Below are 22,650 nucleotides of genomic sequence, written 5' to 3' on the forward strand. Positions count from 1 at the left end.
TTGATTGAGACTTTTCCCACATTTGCATCCAGCAGTTATTTTCATAATTTTTTCGTGTCCGAGAGTCAATTCTCTCAAACCGAACGTGCACTCTTTATGCAAATCCCAGGTCGCTGTGATCTGCGGCAGGCCTCTGCGGGAACGCTTTTGTTCCCTTGTTTCGAAAGCTCTCAACTTTCCGCAACCAGCGCGGCCTGGCCCTGTCCATCCAGTCTCCGGCCTCGCGGCCCGTCACACGGAGCTCGGGACCAGCCAGGGCCCCCACCCCCCGCCGCACGCGGGGCCGCAACCGATAGCAGCACAGGAGGCCAAACTCAAACTTGGGCCCAAGGCCACGTGGTTTTAAACGGCGAACAAGCACCGACAAATCATCCGGCACCTCGTAAGGACGCACGCACAAGGGCACACGCCAGGCCAGGCTCCCGCCAGCCGCATGGCAAGTTGCACAGTTCTTGAGGCACGCTTCGTCCACGCGATGGTGAGGCACATTTTACTTGAGAACAGAGTACGGCCACCGACGATGAATTATGAAATTTTGAAATTTAGAATTCATAGCGATTATAAACCGCGGTGTCGGATGCCCTCTGACCTACAGACTTTTTTGCCCGCTCTGGGGACGGTGACGATCGCGCGCTGCCCGTTCAGCGTGCGCGTCAAACCGTCGACCTATTCCGTAAATACCCCCACGCTTTCTGAAACTGTGGATAATTGGTTGCAAAAACGACACCATCGTAGGTGTCACGGGGATTATTTCACAGCGGTGCGACTGTCTCTTTCACGGCGCTATCCCTTCACAGTGGCGTGTCAACGGCATGTCGCAGAAAGTTGGTGACAGCCGCACGACTTCCTTCACATTTTTTACTATTTAATTTAATTTTACCAGGTAAGGACCACTGAGCAATGTACCTCTTTTTCAGAAGTGCCCACAAATGATAGCTCAACGAAGTGGCTTGTCACGTGGAAATATATAGCAGCTGCCAAATACTTGAAACGGAAGATTCTAAATGGGGAGGGAAAAACTGTAGGAGCCGGAGAAAAATGCAGACGACCACGGGGAGAGAGACACACCGCAAACTCCAAATATACAGCAGCAGGCGTCAGGGTTGAGATCGAACCCACGACCTCCTGTAGACCAGGCGAGGGAGCTAACATCTAGCCAGACTGGCACCCTGACTGAAGAGTCACCGGGGGGCGGTGGCTCACAAAAGGAGACTGTGAGGCCCAAGACCCCGTGTGACCAAGTTCACATTCGCCACCGGGAGAGGGGGAGGAGGGGGGTTCTGACCACAAGCATCAACGAAACGTGGTGGAGAGAGGAGGGGGGCAACTCCAGGGCCAGGAGATCAACGACAGATCCCTCGCAACGTGCTCCTCCGTTTCCGTGCGCGGCCAACAAAGTGGAGGGTGGCATCGCACGTCACCACAACCATCCCCAGACCAACATATCCCAGGACCGTGAAACCTCGAATGGGTGAAAGACCGCGAGTCGAGAACAATCTCTGCAGTGAACGAGAGAACGAGAGAGAGAGGCAGCCTGCGGAGGGAGGGCTCTCTCCACCCAGGACGCCACAGCCTACGCAGGAAATCCAAGCACACCGAACAATCTCCCGGCCTCCCCTAGACAACAGAAGGCTCCCTCAAATGTCTAGTTCTTCGTCAAACCTACGCAGGTCCTGCCCCTACCTTGCGGCAGACATTGAGAAGTCAACGCGCGCACGCACGCACGCACGCAAGCGTGTGAAAACACCGGAAATTACCGTGACCCCGCGGCATGTCCTGCACGCCTTCGCGGCGTCCCCACGGCGGTGCGGCTCGCCACGAGAGACGGGGACAAACCCTCGCGTTCGAGTTCGTGACCGGCCTGAGCGGCCACTCCGTATGCCGCACCAAGCGGGCCACCTCCGCCACTGAACCCCACGGGGGCTGGGGAACGGGTTGGGGGGTGGTGGCACCACAGCGGAGGCGGCGGCGGCGCAAGGAGACGCAGAGCCGCACGCCGGAACTCCCCCGCGTCAATTGCGGCCGTCGGATGATGAGGGGGGGAGCCACGGGAGATGTGGCGGCAGTGGCGGTGGCGGGCGCCACGTGCGTGACTGTACACCCCGAGCCCCCTCGCTCCCCTGCCGAATACAGTCGCCATGTCAGCAGACGGCCCGGGGGCCCTTACGTAATTTCACAAACCCAGCAGTCACCAGGCAGTGAGGGCGGCACACGTGGGCCTGGCAAACGCGTAGAGGGAAAAAGAGCGACCCGCAAAACGCACTCGCACGCTTTCACAACAGCAGCTCCCGGGGTTCGTCCTTTGGGCTTCCATCAGCAGGGCGCAGCCAGTTCGCCGATCACACGCGCGCTCTCTCTCTCTCGCGCACTCTAATGACCGAATCACCCCAACTGCGCCTGATCTCGTCAGATCTGGGAAGCTAAGCGAAAGTTGAGCCCGGTCATTGCTCGAATGGGAGACTGCCTGTGAATCGCGGGTGTTGTCGGGGCTGAGGTGGCTATGAGATGGCCAGGGCATCAAGAGGATTTATTGAATATGTATCGAGCTTTCAGTGTCACCCCTATGGTATCCGTGGTGGATTTTCTCCGGGTTCTTTCGTTCTCCTCGCACACAAAGCTCATTACGAATGGAAATCATGGCCAGGCATCGCCAATGTGACAGCATCCTCCTGATAAAACAGCCCCGAGACTCGGCGGGACTCTCCTGGGTAAATGTGGAAAACGCGACACCATTCGTCAATATCAGCTGCCTTAAAATTAGAACCCGACGATCATCGGCCAAGGGAGGCCCAAAAACACCGGACAGAGGGCCAGCGGACGCCGTGAACAAACGGGTTGCCGAGTACTTTTATCAGATAGGAGGACTCGCCCCTGGTTCTGGGGATTTTTTGTCGTGGATTTTTTAAAGTTCCATCCCAATTCTTACTGGGAATGTCCTCTTTGCCGGGCGATGTTTGTTGAGCACAGAGAACCACGGCGAGCAAAACAAATCCCACCCCCCCACCCCCGACATCTCGGGGAGGATTTGGATCAGACATCCCCGGGAAAATGTTCAGAGGCTGGTTCAGGGTGGCCCTTACCCAAAAAATAAAAATGTTGACAATCATAAAAGTCACATTATCACTCAAAACATCGTGGGTCCAGAGGTGCACCTCATTCTCCGTATATGTCCGAAGAAAGTGACCCACGGCCTGGCCAGTGGCTTCTGGACAAGAAGACCAGATCGCCGTTCATCCCACGGTGGTGCCTGCCGGTGGCCGCGTTACCTGGGATCTGGCGAGGGCCTGGCCAGATCCACCCGGGCTGAGGGCCGGGTGCGTCCGCTGATGTCCTCCCCACGCCGCCTGCTGCTGCTGCTGCTGAGCCGCTCCGTATTGGCCGTGGGCCGTCAGCTCGGCCGCTTTGGGCCCTGCCATGCTGGCGTGCAGGCCCTGGTGTAGGCCCTGGTGTAGGCCCTGGTGCTGGTGTTGGTAGTCTTGGGCCGCGTAGCTGTTGTAGGCCCTGGCGGGGCTGGGGGCCGTCAGCAGCTGGTTGAGGGTCGGGGTCGCGCCGCTAGGAGGCTGCTGTGTTGAGTTCACGTGGCTCAGCAACCTCTGCTGATGATGGTGCTGCTGCTGCTGGTGGTGCTGGTGGTGATGGTGCTGCTGAGTCTGCTGGTGCTGCTGCTGCTGGTGGTGCTGATGATGATGGTGGTGGTGCGCATAGCCACTCATCATGTGTTGTTGTTGTTGTTGCTGCTGTTGTTGTTGCTGCTGCTTGGTTAGGGTTGCCACACGAGGCCCCCCCAGAACGTATCCTGGCTGGGCCGGGTACCCCCTGGGTGGAGGCGCTCCGTAGCCGCCGTACTGCTGATGATGATGCTGCTGCTGATGATGATGCTGATGGTGCTGATGGTGGTGATGGTGGTGGGCGCCTGCCCCGTACTGCCCCGCGCCTCCACTGCTGTTGGCGTAGCCGTCGTGAGCGTTGAGAGGCCCGTCCACCAGCAGAGCGGCCTGGCTTTGTTGTCCGCCATGTTGCTCGTAAGAGGACGACGTCGAGGAGGAGGAGGTGGACGAGGTGGAGGACGAGGAGCCGGGAGCCCCCGGGGGGGGCCCGGGTCCACCTCCTCCTCCGCCTCCACCGCCAGGGCCTCGGTACGGGGTCGGGTAGCCGTACCCCGCCGCTGCTGCCGCCGCCGCTGCTGCCCCAAGGGGGCCTTCGTATCGGGCCTCCCCGGCCATGGCAGGGCCCTCTCCCATGGGGCCCTGGTGAGGCAGCGAAGCAGCAGCGGCGGATGAAGAAGACGCCGAAGACGACGCCGATGGAGGAGGGGGAGGAGGCGGCGGAGCCACAGAGGAGGGGTGCGAGTGGGAGGCAGCAGCAGCAGCAGGAGGATGAGGCCCCTTGGCGAGGTGCAACACGCGACCATCAGAGTCCCCAAGGCCCCCAATCTCCCTGCCGCCTCCACCACCACCTCCTCCATATTGAGGCTCGTCCCCCGCCTTGAGCCTGTGGTTAGACAGCACATCCTGATTGCCGCCCCCCGACACCACCACGCCGCCATCCTTGCCTCCTCCTCCTCCCCCCGTGTCACGGCTCTCGGGCCCCTGCTGCTGCTGCTGCTTGGGTCCCGGGGCTTCAGCCGCGTCTCTGTTGCCGCTGCTGTTGCTGTTACTGCCGCCGCCAGCAGCCGGAGGGACCTGCGCGGCCATGATCTGTGAAGCGGCTGCTGCGGCTGCTGCTGCTGCTGCGCGATCAGCGACAGCAGCGCGAGGAGGAGGACGACGCGGCTGCTGCTGCTGCTACCTCTTCTGCTGCTGGTGGTGATGATGATGATGATGGTGGTGATGGTGGTGCTGGTGATATCAACGACGCCAGCACCGCGAGCCCTCCGACCCGCATCATCGCCTCCCGCCCGCCCGCCCGCCGGCCGGCCGCGCGTCCCTCCTCCCGCTCGGGCTCCTGATGGACGATCTCGCTCCACGCCGCCGCCGCCGCCGCTGTTGTTGTTGTTGTTGTATCTCCCGTGGTGGTCGCTGTTGTTGTTGCTGCTGCTGTGGTTGTTGTTGTTGTAGGCTGGCTGGCTGGTCTGGCTCGCGCGAGGTTTCTCCTCTCGCTCACCCAGTCCGCATGGCACCAGCGGCAGCCGCGGCACAACTATTACCCATTGCTCCTATTAGCGGGCGGGCGGGCGGGGTGGGCAGGGCGCAAGTCCCGGAGTGGATCGCGGGCCCGCAACCCCCGGGCTACGGAGCGTGGAGCATGGAGCCACGACGCATTCTGCTGTTGATGATTGGAGGGATGCCGTGCGCTGTGCATGCCGTGCAATGCGCTGGGTGGATGACGGCTCAAGTTGATTTTGTGCGAGCTTCCAGGTGAGAAATTCGAGAGGGAGCATGATGGGTTTTAAATTGCACGAGCGACTGGTACCCCCCCCCCCCCACCTGGGTTAATCAAAATTGCAAGAGAAGCAATGATGGTCACACAGAAACGTGGGTTGCACGGTTGACTGGGGCCGTGGTGGAGAGAATGGAAATCGGTGCAAAAGCAACAGCGGTTCTACAGAAGAAGAAGCATCGAAAACAGTGGATCAGCACAAATTAATGTCAAATTACATTTCCTGGAATGAAAGCGTTGTCTCGGACCGCATGTATAAAAAAAACAATTGGAGTACAATTAAGTAACGCAAACATCAATACGGATGTAGGGTGATTATTGCACTGGTATTTAAATGAGGCTATTCATTGATTCTAAGTTATAGATGTAATGCGGTGTGTGTACACGCGTCACGGCGTGTTTCCTGTGTGTGTGTGTGGCGAGCGTGCGTACCGGTCATGGGCATTTCCTAGGTCGACTCAGCCTCAAATGAGTACCTGGTGCAGTGTGTAAAACATTGCCACCGGGGAGACAAAGGCAGTCGGGCGTGGTGCTGGACGCCGGCCTTCGTAGGTGCTCGCTAACAGCACTTGCCCCTACGGTCTGTTCGAGGCTATGCTGTTAATTACTTAGCCTCTGTCTTTTGTGTGTCCACGTGTTATCGCGTGGTTGCTGTGCACGTGTCAGCTGACGGCCTTGGACACCGTTGCCCCATCTCGAGGAGTAACTCCACGCAGGGGATGTGCATGGGGGGGGGGTGCGGGGCCCAGGGCGATCGCCTCGATTCGCCGTACCCTGGGGACGGCTCTGGCACTGCACGTGAGCTCTGTTCTCACCCCCCACTCCCCTCGTCTTCACGGTGAGGGTTCTCCGGGGTTTCCTCCTCCTCCCACGCGCAATCGAACTCCCATGGCCATACATCCCCACGTGGCAGCACCCTCCTGGAAAGGAGCCTTGAGACTCAGCGAGGCTCTCCCTTGGTTAATAATTGGAACAGTTATTGGCTGAATGGAACATTGCATCGAGACGCAATATACGATACTAACACAAATCGATTTAACCGGGACAGTCAACGCGTCACCCCGGATTGCGACGGTCGCATCGATTGGTGTGTGTCGTTCACACGTGCTGCTGTTCTATTGCACAATATTTATTACACCGAATATGGCATTGCATATACATTACATTAGCAAGTGTCGATCATTCCCAATGGACGTTTCCATGACCAAGTCAATCAACGAATCCGAGATGCGCGATTCATATGATCTCACCTTTACAATGTATGCCTTTGTGCTTCAAAATTTAATTTCAAGGGAAGAGTCTGCCCAGTTAAACCTGCAGCATTGGCTCGAAGCTTACTCAACTTTGGACCAACGATCGAATGACGGTGTAACGTTATTCCAACGTTGTTCCAACGTTATTCCAACGTTGGTGCAATTTTCCAACGTTGGCACGTTCACTGAGGTTACCGTCGGTGTGGCTAACGGTGTAATAATGGGGTCTCCCTGTCTGACTCAAGACCCCACAATGCACCCGAAGACCACAATGCACTAATTCAGGAAATGCTGATGCGGTATTTTTTTCTTTTGCACGTTGCACAGAGGCGGTGTACGTTGTATGCATTGTCTGTGTCTTGTTTGAAACGAGTCGTCCCACTCCCCCTGCAGATGTCTCTTAGCTTCAGTGGAAGCTCAGATTATAAAAACCGATGATGATGATGATGGTCAAGGCTGCTTTCTGTGTTCAGTCTGTTGTCCTTCCCCCGCATCCTCCGATTAGCACGACTGGCTACCCACGGTGCCAAAGAAGGCCAACATACGTGCAGAACAACAACGATCAATGTAATTGCCCCGATCGTGACTTGGGATCACAGGCACGGGCTTGGAGATAGAAAGTTGAACGAAAACTGAAGTGGGCGCAAATAAGCGTGGCGGCGACTGGTGCACGCTGGGAATGACACTCAGAGACAGCACCAGGAACGCGTGGATTGCAGAGCACAGCGCAAAGTTCATGACGGCATCCAAAGTGTTAAGAAATCTGAGCGGGGCTTGGGCAAGCACGCTTCACGGCTAAAAAGGGGCGATTGGGAAGTTGCGGTGGCTAGGAGATGTTAACTACCTCGCCTGATACACAGGAGGTCGTGGGTTCGACCCCGACCCTGACGCCTGCTGCTGTATATTTGGAGTTTGCGTGTCTCTCTCATCATCATCACGGTGGTTATGAGATGTTAACTACCGCGCCTGGTACGCAGGAGATCGGGGCTTCGATCCCGACCCTGGCGCCTGCTGCTGTATATTTGGAGTTTGCGTGTCCCTCTCCCCGTGGTCGCGTGGATTTTTCTCCGGGTCCACTGGTTTTCCCCCCACTCCACATTTAGAATCGTGCGTTTATACATTAAACTCACCTCCGATTGAGACGGTTGCCTACGTACGGTGCGAAAGAAGTTCAGCATACAGAACATCAACGTACGACGGATGACGGTCAAGACTAATAACGGAGCGGCAGCCAAGGAATGGAACGCGTCGGAGAGGACGCCTGCCCGAGGAGATGGAGCGATGAAATGAGTTCGTGTGGGGTTGCTGGATGGATCGCCGCATTGCAAGTTCGTGATGGGGTGACGGCGATATTGGGGATGCCTTCATCCAGCAGTGGATTGGTCACGGCTGACGTGCGATTTGATGGAAGTCGTTAACAGCGTGAGGATTGACGCGGCTCTTACCGATGAGACTGGGTGACTTGTCACCTGATGGAGCTAATTACACAGAATAAATGAGCATAGGACAATACAAAGCGCACAATAAAAAAAAATCGCACTAGCCAAAACTCACGACGTTGAATCGGGACAACATTTGTCAAATCAAAGAGTTTTGATTAAAATATATATTCTGAGCACGTCATGGACAGGATTTGAACCTGTGCGGGGAGACCCCATTGGATTTCGAGTCCAACGCCTTAACCACTCGGCCACCATGACTCCATGTGCTCCTCGGCTGACTCGGTGACCACGTGGATGCATTGCAACGGAGACGCGTCGATTACGTTGCGATTATAAAAAAAAAACAATGTCTTCTTGGTTCTTTCGGTAAAGTCACGTAGAAGGGAAATAATACAATAATAAAAATAAAACAATAAAATACAATTCTCACGACGTTTCGGCCACAACGCAAGCAGCCGTCCTCAGATGAAGAACAGGTCTGTCGGGAAGACAGCGTCTGAATGACAGACGCTGTCTTCCCGAACCAAGAAGATGAATCCCTGCAGTCACGAAATCTTTAAATCGAAATAAAAACCAATGTATTCGCGTGGCCTTCAAAGGAAAACCGTATAAAGAATAGGCGACGTTTCGGGCAATGCCCCTTCTTCACAGCAACTAAACTATGCTCAAGGTATGAGAATCGAATCTGGCATTTGTAAGAAGCAACGCATTCTTCAAAAACACTGTCGCCTTAAAATAAAATAATCGGCGACGTTTCGGGCAATCGCCCTTCATATAGTACGCATATAAATAGAGTGGTCAGATTGCTCTTGAGTGAATACGAGTTGAAGACTGCACTCAAGCTGTTAACCATTCTATCTCTCCGTGACTTCTCAATTCCTATTCTAAGAAGGCCCATTGCCCGAAACGTCACGCAACAACAACAACAACAGCAGCCAACAGCCGGCACAAAGCAGCCCACCTACGAAACGCGCCTGCCGTACTCCGGGGTGCCATCGCGGATCTCGCCAATCCGCTCCGTGTTTTTGCTCGGATTCTGGGTAGGGCTCTCCCCCCCCCCTCTCTGCCATCAAGGCAGCAACGGCAGCAGCAGGCAGCAGGCAGTCAGGGCACTTGGATCCTTACGCTGTCAATTCTTATCACCTAATGATCAGCAGCCGGCGTGTTGAGCGCTGCCGACTCTGCGCGTCCCGGCTTCGGCTACCTGTTACGCGGCCACGTCTGGCGACGATTGCGTGCGGATTGGCTACGCGGTGGCACGAAAAACAGGGGGGACTATTTTCTGTAATAATGCCCCCGTCTTTCTTGTTGGATGTAATGAACATTGCGGGGTTGTGTGCGTGCGTGTGTGCGTGAGTGAGTGCGTGCAAGTGCGTGTGTGTGCGCGCACGTTTTTGTGCGTGTCCAAGCAAGGTGTGCGGTGATTGCACACCACGTTTTAAGCACGATTTAACCACGAACACCGCATCTGAAACCGCACTCATGCAACGCTGCAAAACAAATCTGACAACAATGGCCATTGGTGTTGTGGCCGCCCCAAAGAAACCAGACCAGAGAGAGAAAGAGAGAGAGATTTTTTTTTTAAACCTGCGGCAAATTAATGCACAAATCGGCCACACGCAATGCAGTCCCGCAGATTAAGAGGCAGTATTTGTTATATACTGCATAGATTCCCAGCACCGCACCCACATTGCAATGGGTGTGTGTGTGTCGCATTTGTACTTTGCGTGCCATCTGCGAGTGAGATGGACTTCGTGTTGGGATGACATGGGGGGGGGGGGTAGGATTTTGTCACTGGAAGCGTTGCACACCGGGGGAGCCCCCCCCCCCACCTCGCCCAAAATAACCCCCCCACTGCCCCCTCCCGCCCCCCAAACATCACGCTGATCTCGCACTGTTGGTGCCATTCACGGGCTCTCGTTCGCATGACGTCAGGCGCGGTCCTCCACAGACACGGGCACACCCCCCCCCTCCACTACCACCAGCCAGAACAGCAACCCCCAAGGACACATAGCCCCCCACTCCTATACTACACCCCCACTCCTATACTACACCCCCACTCCTATACTACACCCCACTCCTATACTACAGCCCCCCACTCCGATACTACACCCCCACTCCTATACTACACCCCACTCCTATACTACACCCCCACTCCTATACTACACCCCCACTCCTATACTACACCCCACTCCTATACTACACCCCCACTCCTATACTACACCTCCACTCCTATACTACACCCCTACTCCTATACTACACCCCACTCCTATACTACACCCCACTCCTATACTACACCCCACTCCTATACTACACCCCCAACTCCTATACTACACCCCCACTCCTATACTACACCCCCACTCCTATACTACACCCCCACTCCTATACTACACCCCACTCCTATACTACACCCCCAACTCCTATACTACACCCCACTCCTATACTACACCCCCACTCCTATACTACACCCCCACTCCTATACTACACCCCCAACTCCTATACTACACCCCACTCCTATACTACACCCCCAACTCCTATACTACACCCCACTCCTATACTACACCCCCAACTCCTATACTACACCCCACTCCTATACTACACCCCCACTCCTATACTACACCCCCACTCCTATACTACACCCCCACTCCTATACTACACCCCCACTCCTATACTACACCCCCACTCCTATACTACACCCCCACTCCTATACTACACCCCCACTCCTATACTACACCCCCACTCCTATACTACACCCCCACTCCTATACTACACCCCCACTCCTATACTACACCCCCACTCTTATACTACACCCCCCACTCCTATACTACACCCCCCACTCCTATACTACACCCCACTCCTAGACTACACCCCCACTCCTATACTACACCCCCCACTCCTATACTACACCCCACTCCTAGACTACACCCCCACTCCTATACTACACCCCCACTCCTATACTACACCCCCACTCCTATACTACACCCCCACTCCTATACTACACCCCCACTCCTATACTACACCCCCACTCCTATACTACACCCCCACTCTTATACTACACCCCCCACTCCTATACTACACCCCCCACTCCTATACTACACCCCACTCCTAGACTACACCCCCACTCCTATACTACACCCCCCACTCCTATACTACACCCCCACTCCTATACTACACCCCCACTCCTATACTACACCCCCACTCCTATACTACACCCCCACTCTTATACTACACCCCCCACTCCTATACTACACCCCCCACTCCTATACTACACCCCACTCCTAGACTACACCCCCACTCCTACACTACACCCCCACTCCTATACTACACCCCACTCCTATACTACACCCCCCACTCCTATGCTACACCCCCCACTCCTATACTACACCCCCACTCCTATACTACACCCCCACTCCTATACTACACCCCACTCCTAGACTACACCCCCACTCCTACACTACACCCCCACTCCTATATTACACCCCACTCCTAGACTACACCCCACTCCTAGACTACACCCCCACTCCTATACTACACCCCACTCCTAGACTACACCCCACTCCTAGACTACACCCCACTCCTAGACTACACCCCCACTCCTATACTACACCCCACTCCTATACTACACCCCCCACTCCTATACTACACCCCCCACTCCTATACTACACCCCCACTCCTATACTACACCCCCACTCCTATACTACACCCCCCACTCCTATACTACACCCCCACTCCTATACTACACCCCCACTCCTATACTACACCCGACTCCTATACTACACCCCCCACTCCTATACTACACCCCCACTCCTATACTACACCCCACTCCTATACTACACCCCCCACTCCTATACTACACCCCCCACTCCTATACTACACCCCACTCCTATACTACACCCCACTCCTATACTACACCCCCCACTCCTATACTACACCCCCCACTCCTATACTACACCCCCACTCCTATACTACACCCCCACTCCTATACTACACCCCCACTCCTATACTACACCCCCCACTCCTATACTACACCCCCACTCCTATACTACACCCCCACTCCTATACTACACCCCACTCCTATACTACACCCCCCACTCCTATACTACACCCCCCACTCCTATACTACACCCCACTCCTATACTACACCCCACTCCTATACTAGACCCCCACTCCTATACTACACCTCCACTCCTATACTACACCCCCACTCCTATACTACACCCCCACTCCTATACTACACCCCCCCCACTCCTACACTACACCCCCACTCCTATACTACACCCCCACTCCTACACTACACCCCCCACTCCTATACTACACCCCCACTCCTATAATACACCCCCACTCCTATACTACACCCCCACTCCAATACTACACCCCCACTCCTATGCTACACCCCCACTCCTATACTACACCCCCCCTCCTATACTACACCCCCACTCCTATACTACACCCCCACTCCTATACTACACCCCCACTCCTATACTACACCTCCACTCCTATACTACACCCCACTCCTATACTACACCCCCACTCCTATACTACACCTCCACTCCTATACTACACCTCCACTCCTATACTACACCCCACTCCTATACTACACCCCCACTCCTATACTACACCCCCACTCCTATACTATACCCCCACTCCTATACTACACCCCCACTCCTATACTACACCCCCACTCCTATACTACACCCCCACTCCTATACTACACCCCCACTCCTATACTACACCCCCACTCCTATACTACACCCCCACTCCTATACTACACCCCCACTCCTATACTACACCCCACTCCTATACTACACCTCCACTCCTATACTACACCCCCACTCCTATACTACACCTGCACTCCTATACTACACCCCCACTCCTATACTACACCCCCACTCCTATACTACACCCCCACTCCTATACTACACCCCCACTCCTATCCTACACCCCCACTCCTATACTACACCCCCCTCTCCTATACTACACCCCCACTCCTATACTACACCCCCACTCCTATACTACACCCCCACTCCTATACTACACCCCCACTCCTATACTACACCCCCCTCTCCTATACTACACCCCCACTCCTATGCTACACCCCCACTCCTATACTACACCCCCACTCGTATACTCCACCCCCACTCCTATACTACACCCCCCTCTCCTATACTACACCCCCACTCCTATGCTACACCCCCACTCCTATACTACACCCCCACTCCTATACTACACCCCCACTCCTATACTACACCCCCACTCCTATACTACACCCCCACTCTTATACTACACCCCGACTACTATACTACACCCCCACTCCTATACTACACCCCCACTCCTATACTACACCCCCCACTCCTAAACTACACCCCCACTCCTACACTACACCCCGACTACTATACTACACCCCCACTCTTATACGACACCCCCACTCCTATACTACACCCCCACTCCTATACTACACCCCCACTCCTATACTACACCCCCACTCCTATACTACACCCCCACTCCTATACTACACCCCCACTCCTATACGACACCCCCACTCCTATACTACACCCCCACTCCTATACTACACCCCCACTCCTATACTACACCCCCACTCCTATACTACACCCCCACTCCTATACTACACCCCCACTCCTATACTACACCCCCACTCCTATACGACACCCCCACTCCTATACTACACCCCCACTCCTATACTACACCCCACTCCTATACTACACCCCCACTCCTATACTACACCCCCACTCCTATACTACACCCCCACTCCTATACTACACCCCCACTCCTATACTACACCCCCACTCCTATACTACACCCCCACTCCTATACTACACCCCCACTCCTATACGACACCCCCACTCCTATACTACACCCCCACTCCTATACTACACCCCCACTCCTATACTACACCCCCACTCCTATACTACACCCCCACTCCTATACGACACCCCCCACTCCTATACTACACCCCCACTCCTATACTACACCCCCACTCCTATACTACACCCCCACTCCTATACTACACCCCCACTCCTATACTACACCCCCACTCCTATACTACACCCCCACTCCTATACTACACCCCCACTCCTATACTACACCCCCACTCCTATACTACACCCCACTCCTATACTACACCCCACTCCTATACTACACCCCACTCCTATACTACACCCCCACTGCTATACTACACCCCCACTCCTATACTACACCCCACTCCTATACTACACCCCCACTCCTATACTACACCCCCACTCCTATACTACACCCCACTCCTATACTACACCCCCACTCCTATACTACACCCCACTCCTATACTACACCCCACTCCTATACTACACCCCCACTCCTATACTACACCCCCACTCCTATACTACACCCCCACTCCTATACTACACCCCCACTCCTATACTACACCCCACTCCTATACTACACCCCCACTCCTATTCTACACCCCCACTCCTATACTACACCCCCACTCCTATACTACACCCCCACTCCTATACTACACCCCACTCCTATACTACACCCCCACTCCTATACTACACCCCCACTCCTATACTACACCCCCACTCCTATACTACACCCCCACTCCTATACTACACCCCCACTCCTATGCTACAAGCCCCCCACGCCTCTGCAGTGCAAGCCCCCCACTCTCAGCGCCTGGCTGCGCCGTGTCAGTAATGAATGTACAATTCGTCCGTGACCTTTGCAGAGTAAACACAGCCCCCCCCCCACAGCCCCCCCCCCCACAGCCCCCCCCACAGCCCCCCCCCCCACAGCCCCCCCCCCACAGCCCCCCCCCCCACAGCCCCCCCCCCCCCACAGCCCCCCCCCCGCGGCTGGCGGATTAATGCAGTGGCTGGCGAGCGTGGAAAACTATGAACCACAAAGACAGAGAGACACACGCACAGACACACATAGAGACACACACACACACACAGATACACACACATAGACACACACAGAGATACACACACAGACACACACATAGACACACACATAGACACACATAGAGACACACACACACAGAGATACACACACAGACACACACACACAGACAGAGAGACACACACACAGAGACACTCACAGAGACACATACACAGAGACACACACAGACACACACACAGACACACACACAGACACAGACAAACACACAGACACACACACATTGACACACACACATAGACAGACACACACACACACACAGACACACACAGAGATACACACACAGACACACACACAGAGACAAACACACAGAGACACACACATTAACACACACACAGACACAAACACACACACACAGAGACACACACAGAGACAGACACACACAGACACACACACACAGTCACACACACACAGACACACACACAGACAGACACACACAGACAGACACACACACATAGACACACACAGACACACACACATAGACACACACACAGACACACACACATAGACACACACACACAGACACACACACAGACACACACACAGACACAAACACACACACAGAGACACACACATAGACAGACACACACACACAAACACACACACAGACACACACAGACACACACACAGAGACACACACACACAGACACACACACAGACACACACACAGACACACACAGACACACACACACAGACACACAGACAGACACACACACACAGATACACATACAGACACACACACACACAGACACACACACAGACACACACACACAGACACACACAGAGACACACACACACAGACACACACACAGACACACACACACAGACACACACACAGACACACACACAGAGAAACACACACACACACAGACACACACAGAGACACACACACACACAGACACACATACAGACACACACACAAACACACACATATAGACACACACATAGACACACACAGACACACATAGACACACACAGACACACACACAGACACACACACAGACATACACACACAGACACACATATAGACACACACATAGACACACACAGACACACACACAGACATACACACACAGACACACATATAGACACACACAGACACACACAGACACACACACAGACACACACACAGACACACACAGACACACACACAGACACACACACAGACACACACACAGACACACACACAGACACACACACACAGACACACACACACAGACACACACACACACAGACACACACACACAGACACACACACAGACACACACACAGACACACACACACAGACACACATATAGACACACACACAGACACACACACAGACACACACACACAGACACACACACACAGACACACACACACAGACACACACACAGACACATACAGACACACACACACAGACACACACACACAGACACACACACACACAGACACACACACAGTCACACACACAGACACACACACAGACACACACACAGACACACACACACAGACACACACACAGACACATACAGACACACACACACACACACACAGACACACACACACAGACACACACACAGACACACACACAGACACACACACAGACACACACACAGACACACACACAGACACACAGACACACACACACAGACACACACACAGACATCACTCACTCTCCCCCTGGCAGGCAACGCGTCGCTTCCCTCCACAGTGTGAGACCGCAAGAGGCGAGTGGAGCTGCAGCGCCCCCTGGCGGACACACGCGGACACTGGAACACGCCGCGGGCTTTCGCGACCAATATTTTATTCATAAAAGGGGCCGTCCATAAATGACGTCACGCGATTTTGGACGATTTTTGACCCCCCCCCTCGTCACAAGGCGTCACAAAAAGTCAGACCCCCCCCCTCAAATATGACGTCACAAAGCTCTGCCCCCCCCCCCCCCAAAACCATATTTCCCTTTTGAAAATAAAACATGCTTCAAATCGCTTTAAACTATTGTCATTGTAGTGCGTATTTAATGTGGCGCTGCACTCTGATGTTGTAGGAGTGTCGTTATAACAATTAGTGTTGTTATAACAATTCTATATTTATTTAAAGTTGCGCATTTTTATGTGACGTCACATTTCTCAAACCTCCCCTCCCCCTCGTGACACATCGTCACAAAAATCTGACCCCCCCCCCTAGGTGCGTGACGTCATTTATGGACGTGCCCTTATTCATAATCACGTTTTTTGGGGGGGGGGGGTTAGATCGAGTTGGTATGAATGTTGTGTCGAAACCCTCCACCACCAGACACGGTCAATCAGTAAGGGATTCATCTTCTTGGTTCTTTCGGTAAAGTCACGTAGAAGGGAAATAATAAAATAATAAAAATAAAACATAATAAAATAATTCTCACGACGTTTCGGCCACAACGCAAGCAGCCGTCCTCAGGTGAAGAACAGGTCTGAGGACGGCTGCTTGCGTTGTGGCCGAAACGTCGTGAGAATTATTTTATTATGTTTCATTTTTATTATTTTATTAATTCCCTACTACGTGACTTTACCGAAAGAACCAAGAAGATGAATACCTGCAGTCACGAAAGCTTTAAATCGAAATTTTATGTTTTATTTTTATTATTTTATTATTTCCCTTCTACGTGACTTTACCGAAATAACCAATAAGATGAATCCCTGCAGTCACGAAAGCTTTAAATCGAAATTTTATAATGTTTCATTTTTATTATTTTATTAATTCCCTTCTACGTGACTTTACCGAAAGAACCAATAAGATGAATCCCTGCAGTCACGAAAGCTTTAAATCGAAATTGTATAATGTTTTATTTTTATTATTTTATTATTTCCCTTCTACGTGATGACTTTACCGAAAGAACCAAGAAGATGAATCCCTGCAGTCACGAAAGCTTTAAATCGAAAAGTAAGGGATTCGCCACATAAACGAAACGTCCAATAGTTACTGCTTCAGCCCACCGGTGTGTTGGAGAGTGAATGTTGTGGATTTAATTAGTAACCATTTGTCGTTCTTCATTGGAACCTCATTTGCCAGTAGAAAAATATGATAATTGTTTTTAAATCCTTTATATTAAGTTCGCTTGCTTGCTTACGACCGTGCAAATCTTTCGGTCGTTTTTTAACCCACTTCCCGTGATCCAATCGAGCTGACATTTTGCACACAGACTCGTTGTGCGTGACAATTAATGTTCGTGAAATTTTTTCCCCAAAATTTTACACTTTTTAGGACAAAAATATTATATTTAATTACCAATTACTTAATGGTGCAATGCAATCATCTGACCCATAGGTGGCAGCCATCTCAAGCCAGAGGACGAGAGGACTCTAGCCGCCACGCATATAAAGGATTTATAGTGAAAAACTTTGTTTTTACGGGTTAATTTTTTTTACCCTTTCATCTGGCAACAAAACTGACACCTTTTTTTTACAAGGAGTCATGTTTGCATAGACCACAATACCTGCAGTCGTAATGCAAACAAAAAACATAACTCTGATCATGTATGCACTGTCCTTGAAGTTGATTGGTCCACACCCGAGACAGCTTTCCTTAGAGCCTAGTCTCACATGGTGTTGGACCAGATGACAGTGCATATATCATTATCATCATCAGAGTTGTTTCTTTTTGTTTGCATTTTGACTGCTTGTGTTGTAGTTATTGCAAACATGATGCCTTGTATAAAGGTGTCAGTTTTGTACCAGTTGAAAGGGTAAAAACCTACTACGATATTTTGCCACTGGTAAAGGAGATGTCTCATAGTGTAAATGCTTGCCCCGAGCTCTCAATACTCTGATAGTGCGCTGTTTTTGAGTTGTACGCCTTTTGTCGTCATCTGGTCCAACACCAATGGAGACTAGGCTCTAAGAAAAGCTGTCTCGGGTGTGGACCAATCAACTTCAAGGACAGTGCATATCATTAACAGAGTTGTTTATTTTTGTTTGCATTTTGACTGCTTGTGTCGTGGTTATTGCAAACATGATGCCTTGTATAAAGGTGTCAGTTTTGTACCAGTTGAAAGGGTAAAAACCTATTACCAACGAAATGCTGTTGGATAATCATAATTATTGACTGGTGGCTAGGAGATGTTAACAACCTCGCCTGGTATACAGGATGTCGTGGGTTCGATTCCGACACTGACGCCTGCTGCTGTATATTTGGAGTTTGCGTGTCTCTCTCACAGTTTGCCCCCTACACATTTAGAATCAACAACACGCGTTTAGAGTATGTAGCTGCTATAAATGTTCACATGATTAGCCAATTCGTTGGGGTTATCATTTGTGGCCAGGTCGCTTTCCCAGGTAAACACGTGGAATAAAGATGGCATTCACCATCTTCCTCGCTCATCGTAATCTCCCATCACCATCATCTCTCACCATCATCATCTCTCCATCACCACCACCATCATCATCTCTCTCCATCACCATCATCACCATCATCATCTCTCTCCATCACCATCACCACCATCACCATAATCACCACCGCCATCACCATCTCTCTCCATCACCATCATCTCTCTCCATCACCACCATCATCATCATCACCTCTCTCCACCATCACCACCATAATCACCATCACCACCACCATCATCATCTCTCACCATCATCATCTCTCCATCACCACCACCACCATCATCACCATCTCTCTCTATCATCATCACCACCATCATCACCACCATCATCACCATCATCACCACCACCACCATCACCACCATCATCACCATCTCCACCACCATCTCCACCACCACCACCATCATCACCACCATCATCACCACCATCACCACCACCATCACCACCACCATCACCACCACCATCACCACCACCATCACCACCATCATCACCACCATCATCACCACCATCATCACCATCTCCACCACCACCACCATCATCATCACCATCACCACCACCATCACCTTGAGGTTATCTGTTTGTTTTGAATGAGCTCGGGGTGTCACGTGTCAGGCCGGAACGCTCTCCGCGCGCCGAGCTCACGCGCCGCGCGTTTCCGCCCGGACCCGGGACCGCGCGAGGGCGCCAAAATTCGTTCCGACTCCAGCGTGAGCACAGAAGTCGTCTGGACTGTAAGTGAACACTGTACAGTACAGCACGTGCTCTACACCGTAAGTGAACACTGTACTGCACAGTACGTAGATCGCGAGTGAACACTGTACTCTACAGCACGTGCTCTACACTGTAAGTGAACACTGTACAGTACAGCACGTGCTCTACACTGTAAGTGAACACTACTGTACAGCACGTAGACCGTGAGTGAACACTGTACTCTACAGCACGCGCTCTACACTGAAAGTGAACACTGTACAGTACAGCAGTGCTCTACACTGTAAGTGAACACTGTACAGTACAACACGTGCTCTACACTGTAAGTGAACACTACTGCACAGTACGCAGACCGTGAGTGGACACTGTACTCTACAGCACGTGCTCTGCACTGTAAGTGAACGCTGTACAGTACAGCACTTGCTCTATACTGTAAGCGAACGCTGTACAGCACAACACGCGCTCTACACTGTACTATACAGTACTTAGTCCGAAAGTGAACACTGTACTCTACAGCACGTGCTCTACACTGCAAGTAAACACTGTACTCTACATCACTCTACACTGTAAGTGAACACTACAGTACAGCACTCTAGACTGTAAGTGAACACTGTACTCTACAGCATGTGCTCTACACTGTAAGTGAACACTGTACTCTACAGCGCTCTAGACTGTAAGTGAACACTACTCTACCGTACTCTACTGTACTCTAGACTGTAAGCGAATACTGTACTATACAGTACTCTACACTGCAAGTGAACACTGTACTCTACTGTACGCGACACTCTAAGTGAACACTGTACTATACAGTGCATATACTGTAAGTGAACACTGTACTCTACGGCACCCTACACTATAAGTAAACATTGCACTCTACCGCACTCTACACTGTAAGTGAACACTGTACTGTACAGTACTCTACACTGTAAGTAAACATTGCACTCTACCGCACTCTACACTGTAAGTGAACACTGTACTCTACCGCACGTACACTGTAAGTGAACACTGTACTCTACAGTGCGTGAAGTCTCGACTTTAGAGATCACTCCAAGTGAGTCATGCTGTGAACTGTAGCGAGTAGTGTAGACTGTAGTCAGTTTATACCGGTAGGAACCTCCTGGTTACACCAGCCCACAGGGGATTATTGTGTCCGTCCGTCGTGCAGGGAGGGGCTGGGTGGGGAGGGGAGGGTGGGGCTGGGTGGGGAGGGGAGGGTGGGGAGGGGCTGGGTGGGGAGGGGCTGGGTGGGGAGGGTGGGGAGGGTGGGGGTGGGGCTGGGTGGGGGGGTGGGAGGGGAGGGGCTGGGTGGGGAGGGTGGGGTGGGAGGGGTGGGGCTGGGTGGGGGGTGGGAGGGGAGGGGCTGGGTGGGGAGGGGCTGGTCACCCCGTGGTGCCCTTATAAAACTCAACGTTTAACCTACTCACGCCGGCTTGTGCCCGCCCTCACAGTCGGGCAAATTTGCGGAATGCACCACGCCGCCGTTGACCCTGGCCATTGACCGAGCAACCCAACGTTCCTACCAGCTCCCTCCGCAGGAATGTGTTGTAGGCGTCATACGCCGTGTATCGTATTTCGTGTGGTGTGTGCTCTAGACGAAGCATTCTATCGTGTGAGTACTCTATAATGGGTATTGTATAGTGTAGTCAGTGCCGTAGACGTATGGAGTACTGTAAACTCGGCAATCATTGGAAAGATGTCATCAACCACTTTGTGTCACGACTTGATTTGTGTTTTCTTAATCTCGATTTGAAGCTTTCGTGACTGCAGTCACGTGGTTAGAAATAAAATAAAAAATAAATCACGACGTTTCGATCGCAACACCAGCAGTCGTCATCAGGTGGGAAAACCACAGCAAGGAAATGTTTTTGTATTCTTAGGTTTTTTCGGTAAAGTCACGTAGGTAAAACATCAAAATTAATGAAAATAAAATAAAATATTTTATTTTATTTTCATTAATTTAAAATAAAATGAAATATTTTCTTTTCATTAATTTTGATGTTTTACCTACGTGACTTTACCGAAAAAACCTAAGAATATGATTCCTTGCAGTCACGAAAGCTTCACATCTAGAATAAATGTTTTTGTGTTTTCTTGTCCACCTCTACCGACAGCAGCGTGTTGGCGTGTGGAGCGAGGTGCAATGCTTTGATTGGTGTAGACCTCCTGCCCGTGTCGGAGCCCCTCCCCCAACATTAACATAAGCTGCCCGCCCATCTTCTCCCTCATTAACATAAGCTGCCCCGCCCATCTTCTCCAACATTAACATAAGCTGCCCCGCCCATCTTCTCCCTCATTAACATAAGCTGCCCCGCCCATCTTCTCCAACATTAACATAAGCTGCCCCGCCCATCTCCGACATTAACATTAGCTGCCCCGCCCATCTTCTCCCACATTAACATTAGCTGCCCCGCCCATCTCCCTCATTAACATAAGCTGCCCCGCCCACCTCTAAACCTTTATAAGCAGCTTGCCCTCAGAGGCTAACCTCCCAGTTGCTGATGACGACTGCTTGTGTTGTGATCGAAACGTCGTGATAGTTTTTTTTATTTTTTTTATTAACTTTTTTATTATTTT

General features: G+C 52.1%; 1 protein-coding gene and 1 non-coding gene across 2 annotated transcripts in view; both read right to left on the minus strand.

Moving 5' to 3' along the window:
* LOC144947883 (AT-rich interactive domain-containing protein 1B-like) overlaps positions 1 to 4,921 on the minus strand; it is a 114,807-nt gene extending 109,886 nt beyond the window's left edge. Inside the window, 1 exon segment of the mRNA XM_078877261.1 lies at positions 3,267 to 4,921. Coding sequence (XP_078733387.1) covers positions 3,267 to 4,694 — 1,428 coding nt within the window. The 5' untranslated portion in view covers positions 4,695 to 4,921.
* A 3,329-nt stretch (positions 4,922 to 8,250) lies between these two features.
* On the minus strand, positions 8,251 to 8,332 carry TRNAS-CGA (transfer RNA serine (anticodon CGA)). The gene has a single exon. It is a non-coding gene; the product is annotated as a tRNA-Ser (tRNA).
* Positions 8,333 to 22,650: the final 14,318 nt, after the last annotated feature.

This window comes from Lampetra fluviatilis, chromosome 47 (assembly GCF_964198595.1).
Source record: "Lampetra fluviatilis chromosome 47, kcLamFluv1.1, whole genome shotgun sequence".
NCBI lineage: Eukaryota > Metazoa > Chordata > Hyperoartia > Petromyzontiformes > Petromyzontidae > Lampetra > Lampetra fluviatilis.